Genomic DNA, 17,959 nt, shown 5'->3' on the forward strand with positions numbered 1-17,959 from the left:
ATCACCTACTCACCTTTCATCTCCATGCTCCATTTCTTATGAACACAGCTGGTCAAAACACAGTAGCAAATCACCAGGGAAAGTATACCATGAATCAGTCTACATAAACAGACTGGTTATCCACATCTGATACTTCTCCATATCTACCAAAACATATAGCATTGTGCCGAGCATATAAGAAATGCTCAATTAATAAATACATGATTAATTCATTGCCCATACTTCAATATTTTATGGTTTTTCTTATAAAAAAATGTGTCCTTAACAGCATTCCTTACTTTAACCAAAACCTTTATTTACTTAAAGTAAAAACTGACATACAACGAAGGGCATAAACGTTACGTGTACAGCCCAATGAGACGTGTGTATACCTATGTGACCACCACACAGATCAAGATACAGAACATTCCCAGGAACCCACGAGTCTACCTCGTGCCCTCTACCAGCCACTACTAAACCCGCCACCACCCACCAAGAGCAACTGCTGTCCTGAGTTCTGTCACCAAAGGTTAGTTTCTCCTGTTTGGGAATTGATATAACCACAATCTTTTCAGAAGTCAGAAAAACTCTTATCAATATACTCACAAAAAGAGTTCTGGGAAAGCATGCATCCAAACAATAGACTGGGAATCTTCATTCCGTGAGGCAACATTGCCTAAAAACTGCAGACCACAGCGAAAAGCTGAGGATTTATAAAGGCAAAAAAGATACATGATTAAAAGAAGTTTTCAAAACACCAAATAAATACATCTTAGTTAGAAATACTCCATGTTATTAAACAGGAAGTTTCTGTTTGCTTCTTTTAACTATAAAAGTCTCTCACCACAATGAAACTTTTGGTATGACGTTAATATTAAAATGCCTTACCAAAACAATGTACTCTATACAAAATTAATTAACTTCTTTAAAACACTGTAACTGTAGACACAAATATACCTGTAATCACATTAAATATCATTGGAATATGTGTTCCAATTGAAAGACAGTTGCTCTTAGACTGGATCTTTTAAAATCTAACAATAGACAATTTAAAACAAGACATGTAAAATATAAGGCTATCGAAGCACTGAAAGTTAAAGAATGGTGAAAAGATATACGAGGCAAATACCAGCCTACAAAGGTAGTCATACAACCACCTAAAATCAGACATAATAAACTTTGAGGCAAAAAGTATTACTGGAAATTTTTTTAAAAGTCATTTCAGAATTACTTAATTCACAGAAAGGTATAATTTTAAATTGGAATCACCTAATAACATGGTCTCAAATATATATTAAAGAAAAACTGACAAAAGTGTAGAGGGAAGAGAAAAACCCACAATTAAATTCGGCAATAACAATATACCTTTCCAGTAAATTATAAAATAAGCAGACAAAACAATCAGCATATTTAGAAGATTTAAATAAGATTTAATAACAACCTAGTTGACACATTTAGACTATTTCGCCAAATAAAACTGCAGAATACTGGACAAAATCCAGAATGCTGACAACAAATGCAGGCAAGGATGTAGAGCAACAGGAACTCTCATCCATTGCAGGTGGGAATGCAGAATGGTGCAGCCACTTTGGGCGACAGTTTGGTGGTTCTTACAAAACTAAACATACACTTAGCATACAATCCAACAATCACACTCCTTGGTATTTACCCAAAGTAACTGAAAACTTATGTCCACACAAAACCCTGCACATGAATGTTTATAGCAGCTTTATTCATAACTGCCAAAACTTGGAAGAAACCAAGATGTCCTTCATTAGGTGAATAGATAAACTGTGGTCCATCCAGACAGTGGAATATTACTCAGCACTAAAAAGAAATGAGTTATCAAGCCATGAAAAGGAACATTAAATGCGTATTACCAAATGAAAAGCCAATCTGAAAAGGCTACAAACTGTACGATTCCAACTTTATGACACTCTGGAAAAGGCAAAACTATGGAGGCAGTAAAAAGATTGGTGGTTGCCAGGGTTTGGGGCACAGGAGGCGGTGTGAACAGGTGGAGCACAGAGGACTTTTAGGGCAGTGAAACTTCTCTGTATGATATTACAGTGATGGATACATGTCCTTGTACGTTTGTCCAAATCTCCACAGAATATATATATATATATATATGTATTGGGTTGGCCAAAAAGTGCCTTCGGTTTTTAAGTAAATATAAAAGACACATTTTTCTTTTCACCAAGAATTTTATTGAACAACATATTCACCCTTTTGTTCCACTACCTTCTGCCATTTTTCAGGCAACTTCATAATTCCATCTTCCCAAAACTTCAGCTTTTTGAGCAAAGAACTGTTCCAGGTGCCTTTTACAGTCTTCCAGGGAATTGAAATTTTTTCCATTAAGAGAAGTTTGTAAAGACCTAAATAAGTGGAAATCCGAAGGTGCAATGTCTGGTGAATATGGCAGATGAATCAGAACTTCCCAGCCAAGCTGTAACAGTTTTTCCTGATCATCAAAGAAACATGCGGTCTTGCATTATCCTGATGGAAAATGATGTTTTCTGTTGACTAATTCTGGACACTTTTTATCGAGTGCTGCTTTCAATTGGTCTAACTGGGAGCAGTACTTGTCGGAATTAATCATTTGGTTTTCCAGAAGGAGCTTATAATAGAGGACTCCCTTCCAATGCCACCATATACACATCACCTTCTTTGGATGAAGACTGGCCTTTGGTGTGGTTGGTGGTGGTTCATTTCGCTTGCCCCACAATCTCTTCCGTTCCATATTATTGTACAGTATCCACTTCTTATCGCCCATCACAATTTGTTTTAAAAATGGAACGTATGAACATCCCCAGTGGTCCAGTGGTTAAGACTCCACAGTTCTGATGCAGAGGGCACAGGTTCGATCTCTGGTTGGGAAAGTTCTGCATGCCACACAATGTGAAAAAAAAACCTGAAACGTTTTCATTATGTTTAAGTAGAGAATAGCATGAGGAAATACGGTCAAGAAGGTTTTTTTCCCCGCTTAAACTTATGTGGAACCCAAAAGTCAAAGCAATTAACATAACCAAGCTGGTGCAAGTGATTTTCAATGCTCGATCTGGATATTCTGAGTATGTCGGCCGTCTCCCGCGTGGTATAACCTTCACTGCTCTCGATTAACGTCTCGATTTGATCGCTATCAACTTCAACTGGCTTACCAGACTGTGGAGCATCGTCCAGCGAGAAATCTCCAGCATGAAACTTCGCAAACCACTTCTGACACATTTGATCAGTCACAGCACCTTCTCCATACACTGCACAAAATCTTTTTTTGCGTTTTTACCTTTCTTGAAATAATAAAGCATAATATGCCAAAAATGTTGCTTTTTTTCTTCCATCTTCTATATTAAAATGGCTACACAAAAATTCACCGATTTTGATGTCTTTTTTAAATGCACGCTGATATGACAGCTGTCACCTACAATTTAACAAAATTGTTTTGAACGAAGTTAAAGACAACTGAGTGCCACTATCGCCATCAGCGTACAGAAAAAACTGAACAAACCTTTTGGCGCACCCAATATATACATATACACACACACACACACACACAAACACACATACACAAAAGAAAAAGCACTCAAACCCACGGGAAAACCACAAGATTGTACTACACACCCGCCACACTGGCAAAAATTAGAAAATAACAAAGTGTTTGTGAGAATGTAATGCATTAGGAACTAAAGGTTCTCTAGAGTTCTTTGCATCTGTGAACAGACCGCATTTAAATTACTTTTGACTGAGCACCAGTTATCAGTCACTGCCTCTTAGCTTCGCTGCCTGCTCTGCAAACATAAAGGTGGGCCCTTTGAAGGTCTCCTTTGTCAGCTGGCACATACGGCCTCCTGGGCAGAGGCGCTGGAGGGGCACTGGAGGGCTGGAGGGAGCGGAGTTTTTCTCTTCCTGGTTCTGGGTAGTCTTCTGGCCATGCTTCTCCTGTTTCTCTGGCGTTCATCTCCTGCAGCTTCTCCCGTGAGGAGGTCTCGCACAGCAGGACCAACCAGCAGTGTCCAGGAGCTAGGAACCTCCTCAAGATGCTTCGAAGCCAGTTTCAAGTCATGGAAGCTCTCTGTGGATGACTACCCCCTGCACCCCAGAGAGTGGATTTCCATCAAGTTCCACCAACACCACCCCTCGGCGACTTCACCACCACCCAGTGAGCCACAGCCGTGCCCTCTCCAAGCAGGCCTGGATCTCAGGCCTAGGGGGAGGGGAGCCTCTTCCCTGGACACTCCTCTTAGCCCTGGGGGCACTGGCTGCTCCTTATATCTGCAATTCCTGTGTTCTTTGGCATTCTCTTTACTTCTTAGTAGTCAATCCCCTGTTATTTCAAGCCTTTGTTATAGTTAGTAATTCTTTATTTTATATTTTCCCTATTCAAATTGCAGTGCGGTTTGTGTCTCCTGGTTGTACCCGAGCTGGCAGAGCAGATGGAGAGAAGGGAGGGAGGGAGGGAGGGAAGTTGTGAGGAAGGGAAAGAGGGCCCCAGGGGAAGCAAGAGAAGATGGCATCAAGCACAAGCCTTAGAAAATAAGAATAGTTCAATCAGTCGGGACCAAGTCAGACAGACAGAAACCAAACTGTTTTTTTTTTTTTTTTTTTTTTTTGCGGTATGCGGGCCTCTCACTGTTGTGGCCTCTCCCGTTGCGGAGCACAGGCTCCGGACGCGCAGGCTCAGCGGCCATGGCTCACGGGCCCAGCCGCTCCGCGGCATATGGGATCCTCCCAGACCGGGGCACGAACCCGTATCCCCTGCATCGGCAGGCGGACTCTCAACCACTTGCGCCACCAGGGAGGCCCCAAACTGTTTTTTAACAAAGAAAATTTAATATATGGAATTAGTTCAACTAAAAAGGCAACACTGAGGTAACACAGAGATTAAGGCTACAGGAAACCACCACCTACCACCCTTCAAACTGGAGGCACAAAGGGAAGAGGGTAAGGTTGTGAGAACCCGGAAGCCTGGACGGGCTCTGCAGAGCTGGAACCCGGGCCTCTGCGGAAGGGGCTGCCCAGGCTACTGCTGGCACCTCTGGCACGTGGAAGAAGGGCCCAGGCCAGCTAACAGTGGTGTCTCTAGGAAATACTAGGAGGCTTTCCGAGTGGGAAGGAAGCTGGAAAGGGAACCATCCAGGGGAGACCCGAGTAGGGGGCGAGTCACCCTTTCCCCTCCTGCCTTCTGGTCCCCACTAGATCCTTCACTGGCTAAACTTCACCGAAAGCAGAGGAGAAATGTGTTTCTGGACTCCCAGCCCCTGCACCACGAAAAAGAGCACAGATGGCTAAGCTCAAAGCCGAGTAACAACAGCCCCATAACCAGAACGACACCCAACATTAGACAATCACTGACGCAACATGTACCGTTCCAAGTGCTTTATTTTATACAAGTTCTTATTTAATTGTCACAGTAAAGCAGATATCTTTATCACGTCACCCAAGTCAGCAGCAGGTGAGGGCCCCAGACCCCACACACCAAGAGAAGAGCGCAGTCAGCCGGTTCTCACGGGTATGCGATGCTGGTAAGTAAATACTTAAAATACTTGTGCACTTTGCAGTGAACAGACACTACCGTGAATCCCTGCATGCCCACCCCTGTCCCAGCCCCCTCCTCAGGTCACACAACTAAAAGCCAGTGCCTGACAAGCCTCAGCCTCTGCCCTCCGTGCCAGGCCCCAGCTACCCCTGCCTGGCACCCATGCTGAGGGATCAGTGCCTGCACCCGACTGTTTGCTGTTTTCAAAGTGGTTCCTTTGGGGCCAGGACAGTCCATACAGACAAGAGTGGCATGTGATGAGACCCTGAGTGGAGAGAGAGCGAGACGCTTCTGAGGAACAAAAGACCAGCATGAATAAAGCACCAAGAACCAAGGAATGAGGCAACAATAACAGTGATAACTAGCATGTGCTCAGAGTTCACTAGGTGCTATTAGACGCTGTGTTCTAACTGTAAGATGCCATCTAACCCCCGTGACAACCGTATGGGGTCGGGGTTAATGCTATCCCCCTCTTGCAAAGAGTAACCAAAGCTCAGAAGGTCAGGGAGCTGGCCTGGAGCATGAAGCCTGCAAGTGGCAGAAGCAAGACAGGCAGAAACAAGCGGTGGCTTTCCCTCAGCAACAGGAGTCAGCTCCTCAAGGAAGGAGCCACAGGAGAGGCTGAGATGAAATGAAAGATCCTGCTCTATTAACAGAAATCCTGGCCAGGCAGCAACCAGGAGATGTTTTTAAGGGCAAGAGGACTTCCAAAGACCTTCAACCTCCCAGATCCCTGCTTTGCTAGGAGGGAGGGATGGGCCTACTGACCCAGGCCCGGAGCTCGGGTCCTCTGTCCTCAGACTTTTCCGGAAGGAACCCAGGCCTTCCCTTCAAAGCCTGTCACTGCTGCTCCAATAGCTCAAAGGCAGAGCAGCTGTAAAGATGAAAAAGGTTGAGGCGTGTAATGTGCCTGTGCTATTCACTTATTCATAGTAGTAACTCGACAACTGGCTGCTCAAAGAAGAGTTGCAAAATTGTGGCCAAAAAGCAAAACACTGAGATAAAAAACCATGAAGACAAAATGCTGAACCAAGAACCTCAAAACTGAATGAACATTATAATCTAAAATAAAGCAGGATACAAAACTGCAAGTACACATTCATACCCATACACACAAATACTGAAGAATTACTAAAAAAAGTCAAGTGTTTGTCTAATGTAGCCGGCATATACAATGATTATTTTTCTTTTCACTTTTCAAAATTACTCTATAATGAAATTATATAAAATGTTCATAATAAAAAATAATACCTTCATTTTCATCTTAAGTCGTAGTGTAAAATGACATTTCTATTTCTGCTGAATATTTTAGAGTATTAACACTGAAATCCTTGTAAGATTTAATTTAACACACAAAAAAAGCCAACAATATAAGTCAGTCTGAAAGCCAAACAACCCAACAATTCATCAGGCAACTAAAAATTAGCACTCTGAATCAGAACATAATTCTGGGAAGGAAAAGGTTTAAAGACGTCCTAGAAACAAGAAAAGAAAACTCCAGACGAGTATAAATGACAGTTTACTTTTACCAAACAGCTTATCAAGTGATCTTTATGTAAATACTACAAATGTTACAAAGCCCCTCAAAAAGCCCAACATTATTTTTACAGATTAGAAAAGAACAAACGCCAAAAACAACACCAATAACTCAATTAAAATAACTCATGCTTATGTTTACATATAATTTGATGAGCATAATATATTCGTCACACCACTGCAATTATTCTCTGAAAATAATACTCTAAATATTATTTTGACAACGTAATTATAGTTCTTACCTCAAGAGCGGTAACAAAAAACTGGCACAGATATACCCTGCTAAAAATCTACAAAGAGCAAGGTTCTCACAGAGAAAGTCAAAAGATAGTACAGGCACTGTATCAGGGGACAAGAACACTTTTGAAAAGATTTGTTATTAGGTTTGAACTAACATACTATAAAATTTGTTTAAGTTTCATTGTTGAAACAAAGTTGCATTCTGAATTCCAAATAAAATTCAGTAATATCACTGGTTGCCTTTTTCAAGAAGGTAGTGAGAAGTATCACTTCCACTTTCCTTCTTGCCTCAGTAATGTCCTTCCAACTCTGTCAACAGACACAAGCCATCTACTTGAAACTGATACAATTGAAAAAGAAGACCTAGATAAATGGAGAGATGTTCCCTATTCATGGACCGGAAGACTCAATATCGTTAAGATGGCAATTCTCCCTAAGTGGATCTGCAGATTCAACATAATTCCTAGTATCCACAATACATAAATAACTCTCACAACCTGACAACAAAATTTAAAAGCCCAATTAAAAACTGGGCAAAGGGGGAGCTTCCCTGGTGGCGCAGTAGTTGACAGTCTGCGTGCCGATGCAGGGGACACGGGTTTGTGCCCCGGTCTGGGAAGATCCCACATGCCGCGGAGCGGCTGGGCCCGTGAGCCATGGCCGCTGAGCCTGCGCATCCGGAGCCTGTGCTCCGCAACGGGAGAGGCCACAACAGTGAGAGGCCCGCGTACCGCAAAAAAAAAAAAAAAAAAAAAAACTGGGCAAAGGGGACTTCCCTGGCAGTCCAGTGGTTAAGACTCCGCACTTCCAATGCAGGAGGTGCGGGTTCTATCCCTGGTCAGGGAGCTAAGATCCCACATGCCTCACGGCCAAAAAACCAAAACATAAAACAGAAGCAATATTGTAACAAATTCAAGAAAGACTTTAAAAATGGTCCACATCAAAAAAATCTTAAAAAAAAAAAAAAAAACTGGGCCAAGGACTTGAATAGACATTTCCCCAAAGAAGATTTACAAATAACCAAAAGGCACATGAGAAGATGTTCAACATCATTCGTCATTAGGGAAATGCAAATCAAAACCACAATGAGACACCACTTCACACCCACCAGGATAACTATACTCCAAAAAAAGGAAAACAAATGTCAGCAAGGATGTGGAGAAACTGGAACCTTGTACACTGTTGGTGAAAATATAAAATAGTCAGCTGCTATGGAAAAGTTTGGCAGTTTCTTAAAAATTTAAATATGAAATTGACGTACTAATTCCACTCCTAGGTATATACCCAAAAGAACTGAAAACAGGTACTCAAATAAATATATGTACACACATGTTCTGAGCAGCACTATTTTAAATAGCCAAATAGTGGCACCAGAGCCAAATGGTGGAAACAACCCAAATGCCCGTCAATGAATGAATGGATACACAAAAAAATGTATTCTATGCATACAATGGAATATTATTCAGTCATAAAAAGAAATGAAGCACTGATACATATACAATGTGGATGAACCTCGAAAAACATAATGCTAACTGAAAGAAGCCAGCCAAAAAAGGTCATAAAATTCTATGATTCCATTTATATGAAAAATCCAGAACAGGCAAATCCATAGAGACAGAATGCAGAATGGTGGTTGCCAGGGGCTCAGGGAACTGGGAAATGGAAAGCAACTGCTCAATGGGTACAGGGTTTCCTTTTGGGGTGATGAGAATGTTTCCAGTTAGACAGAGGTGGTGGCTGTACAATACTGTGAATGCACTAAATGCTACTCGATTGTTCACTTTAAAGTGGTTAATTTTATGTTATGTGAATCTCGTAACAATAAAAATGTATTAACTGATATAACTGCAACTACGTAAATTGTGAACAACTCTTAATATACCTAACATAAAACAGGTCTATGAAGATCTACGCTCTCTGACTGGTGGATATCAATGAACAGCCAAGCCGCCAACCAAACAACTGATTTATTCATCAATGACAAACCAGTTCATAAAAAGTTTCAGAAATGTGCTCTTTGGTTTTTTTGCTAGATCATCTATTCGCTTCAGTGAAGAGAAAATTAATCCTGAGAAGAAAGGATGAAATAATCTTTCATCGCATATTGTAAACACCAAGTAACCAATCTTCTGTAGCAGTCGTGGGATAGAGACAAGGGATACTGGACCAAGGGGGACAGAGTCAAGGGAAGACACTTTTAAGTGGAAAACAGGAGAGCACATTATACGCTGGTGAAATGACGGAGTAAAGAGGGGAAAGGGATGATGCTGGAGAGAAAGGGGACACTTTCAGGGGAAGAGTTTCTGAGTGGGCGAGTGGGGATGGGATTCTCTGCACAAGTGGAGGAGGGCTGGCTCCGCTCTGACAGTTATTTACTCACAGCGTTTGTGCAGTGCTTCCTCTGGTGTCTTATTTAGGAATCCACCATTACCAGAGAAACCTACTCCTGCCCACCCCCGTTCCTCAGCTCTGTCAGTGACACACTACCCACCACATCGGTGTTTTTTTCAGCAATTACAAAACGTAGTACATTCTGATCTCTCTTTCTGAATTATCATACCACAGTCAGACTTCAAAAATAACTGCCTTTCCATACAAGAGAGCGAAATCTGTATTTTACTGCTGGATTTTAATCCCCCAATTTGAGCACTGAGGCTTCTGTTTCATCACAAAATGGAGCTACAAGAATACTTTTAAATATACAACATTTTAAAACACTTTACAACCTAATGCTACACACTACCAAATTGAGAATACTAAAGAAATTATTGCTGTTCCAAAAAACTTAGAGCCAACACTTTGTGTGCCAATTCTTAGATAATTTAATTAGTTCAAAAAATAATTACAATGTCCCAGAGGAAGAATCTCAAATCAAACAGAAAGACGCAGGAATTTTAACAAATGAGTTATAAATGAAAACACTAAGAAATCACAGAGTAGAATGAGAACTAAACCAAGCCGGGTGGTACCTCTGACAGCTCAGTTAGCCTGTTTCACTGTGGGCCTCGGTCTCTATGCCTGTGAAGACAGACGATCGGCTCAAATTCTCTCTCTACTTTCTCACAGCAGCCCCCCCACTAACATTCAGATAAGCATGCTTCACTTTATATAGTAAGTACAGGCATTAAGAATGTATATAAATCAACGTATTTTAAATACAGCTGGAGAGCTCTCATTTGAAGTAACTATTCATTGAATTAGCACTAAAAAAAAATTTTTTTAACCTCCAATCTAGTACATTTTATAAGCTGGATATTTACATTGAGATGTTCTATTAAATGACTTAGGTTTACCCACAAGTATTTCAATTCCTCGGATAAAGAAATCATCTGTTAAAATTCTATGTTTTTATTTTTAAATATAATGGTATGATAATAACCCCTGTCCAAAGAAGTGTTGATGCAAGTAGTTCAAGAACCAAAAACATTCCAAAACGTCTGGAAAAGCTTCCTGGTCTTCAAATTAAGGAGCTTGGTTTTTCTCTTAATCCCATACCAACAGCTATTAACACTCAGAGCTAACTTCCCTCTCTGTCATGCTGCATATTTGCCTTATTTAATGTATTTAATACAAGGCTCCCCTCACTGGAACGTACACACCTGAGGACAGAGATTTTTGACTGCTTTGGTGCCTGTTCAGATCACATCCAACACCTAGAATAGGGCCTGCCACACTGACACATATTAAAAGACACTGTCATTTTGCTAGGGCCGCCATAACAAAGTACCACAGACTGGGTGCCTTAAACAAGAAAAATGTGTTTTCTGTTTTGATGCTAGAAGTCTGAGGTCAAGGTGTCAGCAGGACTCATTTCTTCTGAGGCCTCTCTCCTTGGTTTGCAGATGGTCATCTTTTCCCTGTGTCTTCACGTGGTCGTCCCTCTGCACCTGTGTCCTCATCTCTCCTTCTTATAAGGACACCAGTGACACTCGATTAGGGTCTACCCATATGACCTCATTTTACCTTAATTATCTCTTTAAAGGCCCTGTCTCCAAATATAATCACATTCTGAAGTACACTAGGGGTTAGGACTTCAACATATGAATTGGGGGAGGCGGGGTGGGTGGAACACACACAATTTAGCCCACAACAGAGGGAGAAAATTGGAAGTCACTACAACTTTCTTCTATGATAATTCTTTAATATCACTAATGAAGTTTCTCTGTATCATGAAATACAGAACCATCTGCTTTAATGATTGATGTAATACTCAAGAGTACTGGTATCTAAATCCTTTTCAAAGATATAAGTAAACCATGAATCATACTGCAAATTACCTGTCAACAGGGATTCCTGTTCCACTCGAAGTTCACGAAAAAGAAGAATCAAATCAACAGCAACACCAATTGTATCCAAGTTCCTGTATAAGGTTTTTAAAAAGGACAAAGTTAGACACATTCTTTTTCTTAAACCTGCACTTCAAATTATGATCCACAATGAATGCAGAGACTACCGGTTAACAGTTCCTGTAGTGGGCAGAATAACGGCCCTCCAAGGTATCCACATCTTAATACCCAAAACCTGTGAATACGTTACCTTACATGGCAAAGGGGATTTTTAGTCGTGAATAAATTAAGGACCTTGAGATGAAAGGACTGTCCTGGATTATTAACCAGGTGGGCCCAATGTATCACACGGGTCCTTATAAGAGGAATACTAGAGGGTCAGGGAGGGCGGCCATGAGCCAAGGAGTGCAGGCAGCCTCTACAAGCTGGAAAAGGCAAGGAAAATGATTCTCCCCTAGAGCCTCCAAAAGGGGTTCAGCCATGTTGGCCCACTGTGGACTTCTGAATTTCAGAACTGTAAGATAATAAATGTGTTATTTTAAGCCACTAAGTTTTTAGTAATTTGTCAAGTAGCAACAGGAAACTAATGTGGGTAGGAGAAATGGGGTGCTGCTGTAACAAACAGATATGTGGAAGTGGCTTTGGGATCTGGCAATGGGCAGAGGCTGGAAGAATTTTGAGAAGCATGACAGAAAAGGCCTAGATGTCTTAAATAGAAAAGAAATGTGGACACTGAAGGCACTGCTGGTGAGATCTCAGAAGAAAATGAGGAACTCGTTCCTGGAAACTGGACGGAACAATCCTTTTTCTACAGTGGCAGAAGCTTAGCAAAACGATGAATTTGGATATTTAGCTGAGCAGATTTCCAAGCAACACGTTGAAGGTGTGGCCTGATTTCCTCTTGGTGTGTATGGTAAAATACGAGAGGGGAGAGACAGAGGAGACTAAAAGGGAACCAGGTATGATTCGGGTAATTCTCAAGTCTATCCGGATTGCAAAAGACGCTAAAACTAGACTATTCACTGTGAGGAAACTGTGCTCTGGAGAGAAAGCCAAGGATGTGGCTGGACGACCTTTTGCTAATGCCTTGGAAGAACCAAAAGGTCAGTGATCAGTTACACAGAGGGCTCTTTAAAGAGACTAGGAGTGTTACTCATTCCCCTCAGTGATCTCAGCAGAAATTAGGAATAGAGATGGGGTTATCTAAGAAAGCTCTATGGCAGACCCTAGACTGCTTAATGGTATATAATTCCCCATGACATACATGTGAGACCCACAAGGTTTTGGAGAATGTTATACCAGGAGAAACTCTGCCAACCTGGATGAAATGCACAGAGAAAGGATGAAATGAAAGAAGGCTGTTAAACTCCCAAAATCCTACAGGCAGGAAAGAGGCTGACAAAGTTACTCAGCTGAAAACATGAATGACTCTTACCCTTCGAGAAAAAGGAAGGATGACTCTGAGGGTAGGACCAAGGGCAGAGCCTCAAGCCACAGAGGATCATTCCCAGGCCTCAAAACCTGAGTTTGCCCAACTGGATTTTGAAATTGCTCGGGACCAGTGACTCCTCTTTTCCCTCAATTTTCTCCTCTTTTAGAGGGTAATGTCTAAAACTGTTATCCTAGGTCCGTCCAACCATTGTATTTTGGGAGCAGACAACTTCGTGTCTAGTTTCACATGTCCAAAGATAAAAAGGAATTTTGCTTCAGGATGAATCATATCCAGAGTCTCACCCAAATGTAATTTAGATGGTAAGATTTGGGACTTTTTAGCTAATGAGACTTAGATGAGATTTGGGGCTTGAGTTGATGCTGAATGGGTCGAGAATGTGGGGGACCTTGAGACGAGATGAATGTATTTTGCACATAGGACAGACGTGAATCTTTAGGGGCCGAAGGGTAGACTGCGCTAGGCAAAATAATGGCCCCCTAAAGATGTCCACATACTAAACTCTGGAAACTGAATATATTACCTTACATGGCAGAGATGTGATGTAATCGATTTATATTTGATCTTTGTCCCCAGTTCCTGGCACAGAGCTCCTAAAACCCTTGGAAGTTCCTGGGTGAGAGGAAGGCCTTTTGTTATTCGTAACAAGCCCCTTTCAACCATACCAGAGCTTATGCTAAAGAGGGGACTCTTCCTGGGCCTGCAGGATGGGAGGTGGCTGCCAGAGGGACCAGCCCTAAGATCAGACAGCTGGAACCTTCAACCGCAACCTCCTACCTCTGAGGAAGGGAAGGCAGTTCAATCACCGTGGCCGATGATTTAATCAATCACACCTATGTGATGGAACTTCCACAAAAAGTCCGAAACAATGAGTTTGGAAAGCTTCTGAATGGGCTGATGAGCACATCAAAGTGCTCAGAAGATGGCATGCCTGGAGAGGGCACAGAAGCTCTGTGCCCCGCCCCATCCTATGTATCTCTTCCAGGTGGCTGTCCCTTCATAGTAAACTAGTAACAGAATGTAAAGTGCTACGCTGAGTTCTCTGAGTCGTTCTACTGAATTATCAAACCTGAGGGGTGTCCTGGGAACCCCTCAATTTGTAGTCAGCTGGGCAGAAATGTAGCCTGGGTACCCCATTTGCAGCTGGCATCCAAGGTGGGGCAGTCTTGTGGGACTGAGTCATGAAGTTATGGGATCTGAAGCCACTAACTTGAGGTAGTTAGTGTCAGAACGGAACTGCATTGTTGGACCGCTGGCTGTTTTTGGAGAATAAGAACTGGTCAGAAAATACCACAAGAGACTTTCTAGGAGTGATTAAATTAATGGTTTGAAGATGGGAAGATTATCCTGAATCACCTGGGTGGGCCTCATGTAACCATAATGGTCCTTATCAGAGGGATGCCATATGGTCAGAGTCAGAAAGAGACTGGAAGAGGTTACGGTGTTGCTCTAAAGTAAAGGAATGCAGGCAGCCTCAGGAAGCTAGAAAAGCCAAGGGAATCAATTCTCTACTAGAGACTCCAGAAGGAACCAGCCCTGCTGACACTAACTTTAGGTCAGGAAAACTGATTTTGGACTTCTGACCTCCAGAACTGTCAGATAATAAATTTCTGTTATTTTAAGCTACTGAATTTGCAGTACTTTGTTACAGCAGCAAAGGAAACTCATACAGCTCCCTACCTTCTTCACTTCTTCTCAACATAGATCAGAATTAAGCCAAGACATTCACTGCTAAAGAAGAGGGTCAGGGTCAGTGTGCACAAGGCTAGAATCCTCTCTCCCCTCCCCAAGGCCAGGTGGACAGACAGCCATTGCTCCTTTCCTCTTTATCCGAACACAAGACTGGTGGGAAAAGGGGCTCAGCACCTGCCTCCGAAAAGAAGATGCTGTTCCACCTCTGTTCCTTCTCTTGCCTCTACACATACAAATGGCTGCCAGGCACCTGGGCCCACTGCCTGCTTCTGTATGGCCAGACTTGGTGGGGGGAGAAAAATGTAACTTCATGACATGAAAATTCTATGAAATTCAAATTTCAATGTTCACAAATGAGGTCTTACTGGAACACAGCATGTGCATTTGTTCACGTACTACATATGGCTCCCTTCTACTACAATGGGAGAAGTGAGCCCCTCTGACAGAGATCACAAAGCCTGAACTATTTATCTGGCTCTCTGCAGTAAAAGTACAGCGACCCCAGCAGTAGGGATTATATTTACATGCAGAGCTAACTGCTTTCAACAGTTTTCTTTGAGTACTTCCTGAAATTTCCTATGACTCAGATTGTTTGCTTTGCTGTATTATACCCCATGTTCCATACATCCTTGGCAAAAAATAATTCCAGTCCATACAAAGTGCAATGTTCAGACAAAAGATGTAAAAAGGTCTAGGCCTTAACAGCATCCTACTTTTTAATTAACTCTTTAATAACTGAAAACATCAGAAAAACACATATTGGTTGAGATCTGAATCTTGACAGGCTCGGGAATAGCAGCTTTAGCTACGGTTGACCTCAGAGTCCCTACCAGAATCTTTGCTGTCTTTCTGTCTACAAAAATGTTTTTCCCAGGAGCTGAGGCCCTGAATGGTTAGAATTTCCATTCTAGGGCTCTCCTTTCCCTCTCCCGTCACACTAGAGGGCCTCCCTGCCTGGAAAGGGACAAAATAATCTAGCCTCTGGCCTGCTGCTTCTAGCATATAACTAGTTATACTTTTTCAATGTTAACTATTACTACCAAGATCATTACCGTTTCTAGCCATTTATCTGTATATGGACGCCATGTTCAATTTTGTGCTGAAGTTAAACAACTCTCTCTTTTGATTCCCTATCCTTTGATCTAAAACAACCTCATTAATCATATCAAAGCCTCAGGTATAAGACCGTCTGGGCAGCACAGGGAGTCTCTGCACCAGCTTCTGGACCAGCCCGACCTCACTCATCATGGCAGTAACAGGGAGCCTGGGGGCTCGTCTACATTCAAGTCCAGGAAATAAAAGTGAGCATGCTTTGTGGCTTCGGACTTCATCTCAAGTAAAAATTGTTAATAAAAAGCAGATTCCATAAAATCAAAGAGGAAGGGTGCTCAGTTCTGGGAGGAGAGTGTAACATGTAAAAGAACAAGAGCAGGACAGGGCAATTCCCTTGCTCATCTTTGTAACTACATTTGAGTTGTATATTATAAATTAGGTGGCAGTAGCTGGCAACTTCACACAATCTTAAGGAATGCTTAAGATAAACCGTCTTAGAAATTCACATCGTGCTCCCTGTTCGAAGTAAACACAAGGGCAACTAATTAAAACACCTACAACTAAGAAGTGAAGTCCAGAACTGCAAATGCATTTAGGCAGGCAGAACCTAGAATCAAAGGATCAAAATTAAGTTCAAATCACTGTGTTATGTAAAAAACGAAATCCCTCAAAACATTATAAATACAAGTGAGAAACCTAAATAACCCCTAACGTTAAACACGTCGTCCCATTACATACTCATCCAGGAGTCTCCCACAGCAAGCCCTGCAGAGCACTTGTCCCCGGAGACGCAGAGGGTCTCCTAATAAACACGCGTGACTGCGATGCCAAGACCATCTCTAACAGAGAGGCCAACATGACGGAACCAGCATGCACGTACACAAAGAGATATTATATTATCAAAGGCATACATGTAATGACAAAGAACAGCACCTGATTGAGTTCTGGTTCACAGAACACTCGATACAAGCATTCCGGAGACACCGGAAGCACTCCGTTATTAACTGCAGACTGGAAGCCAGATGGTCCACTTGGGATGGGTCTCTGCAGGCCAGTTCAACGGCATGAGAAGATCTCTTTAGGATATCCAGGACTCTTTGGAAGATAGTCCTGGGTGCTGTTTCTCTGAAAAAGGATAAAATTGTTACAAACCAGAAAAAAAAGAAAAAGACATTTCCAAACATCCTTTTCAGAACACTGCTGGTACTTAATTTTGTGGGGAGGCAAGCTAGGCCTATCTGTTCCAGCTCCTTCGTTTAAGACACAAAAGAGCTACGTACGCTGAGCACTTCGCCAAGGCACTGCTCTTATCATCAACCTGTCCCTGTATTATCTCATTTAATCTTTGCATTAACCTTAGGAAGCCAATACTGTCCTCTCCATTTTAAAGACAAGACACCTGAGACAGAGAAGAGTCTATGTAACTTGCCCACATCCCTCAGCTGGTAACTTTTGGAGCCACAATTCCAACGGAAACAGTCGATTTCCACCCCACGACAACCCGAACCCCCGTTTAAGGTGACTCTTTATGGTTATGGGTCTGCCCTTAGTCCAACCAGAGTATCTGCATCTCACGTTCTAGACAGAGAATATAACCATGTCCTCTGTCACCCAGTGTGTACCTGCAGTAAAGTTATGAGAAAGGGTCCTCATGAAGGACTGCCTGGGGGGGGGGGGCAGAGACACTACCCATTCTTAGATAGAGGAGCCAGAGGCAGTGCTCTGAGCTTACACACGTTCAACCACAAAGAAGGGGAGCCGGGGGAGCGGGAAGGAGGGAAGGAGACAGAGAGACAGAGAGAGCTCGCTTCCAGGGAGAGTGTGTGCCCAGGGCGGGGGATGAACCTGTGGCTGTTCACCCCGCCCCCCCCCAACTGGGCACCTCAGTTCCCACGGCCTCTCACACCAGGAGCACTGCCCACACTGGCTCTCATTCCACAGCTATGAAGAGAAGGATTTCTGTGTGCAGCACGGCATCTAAACGCAAGCCCATTTCCTCATTCCATGAATCCTCTAAAGAAACAAGAATCCGCTTTAATGTCAGAAGAAAAATTGCTGTTAGACAATTGAAGAGACTCTTACAGATTAGTCCTGACCATAGGAATTCTCTCCCTGTGCTCGCACCGTGGAATCCCAGCACCCTACATTTCACCCCTGGATGAACTGAAGCCAGACCACCGGGAG

General features: G+C 42.5%; 1 protein-coding gene across 1 annotated transcript in view; it reads right to left on the reverse strand.

Moving 5' to 3' along the window:
- Nucleotides 1–17,959, reverse strand: part of ATXN10 (ataxin 10) — a 160,210-nt gene that overhangs the window by 121,324 nt on the left and 20,927 nt on the right. The window contains exons 2-4 of the mRNA XM_060113591.1: nt 16,709–16,900; nt 11,572–11,654; nt 586–682 (exon numbers count right to left, since the gene is read on the reverse strand). Coding sequence (XP_059969574.1) covers nt 586–682; nt 11,572–11,654; nt 16,709–16,900 — 372 coding nt within the window. The remainder of the gene's footprint in view (nt 1–585; nt 683–11,571; nt 11,655–16,708; nt 16,901–17,959) is intronic.

This window comes from Mesoplodon densirostris, chromosome 11 (assembly GCF_025265405.1).
Source record: "Mesoplodon densirostris isolate mMesDen1 chromosome 11, mMesDen1 primary haplotype, whole genome shotgun sequence".
Classification (NCBI taxonomy): Eukaryota; Metazoa; Chordata; class Mammalia; order Artiodactyla; family Ziphiidae; genus Mesoplodon; species Mesoplodon densirostris.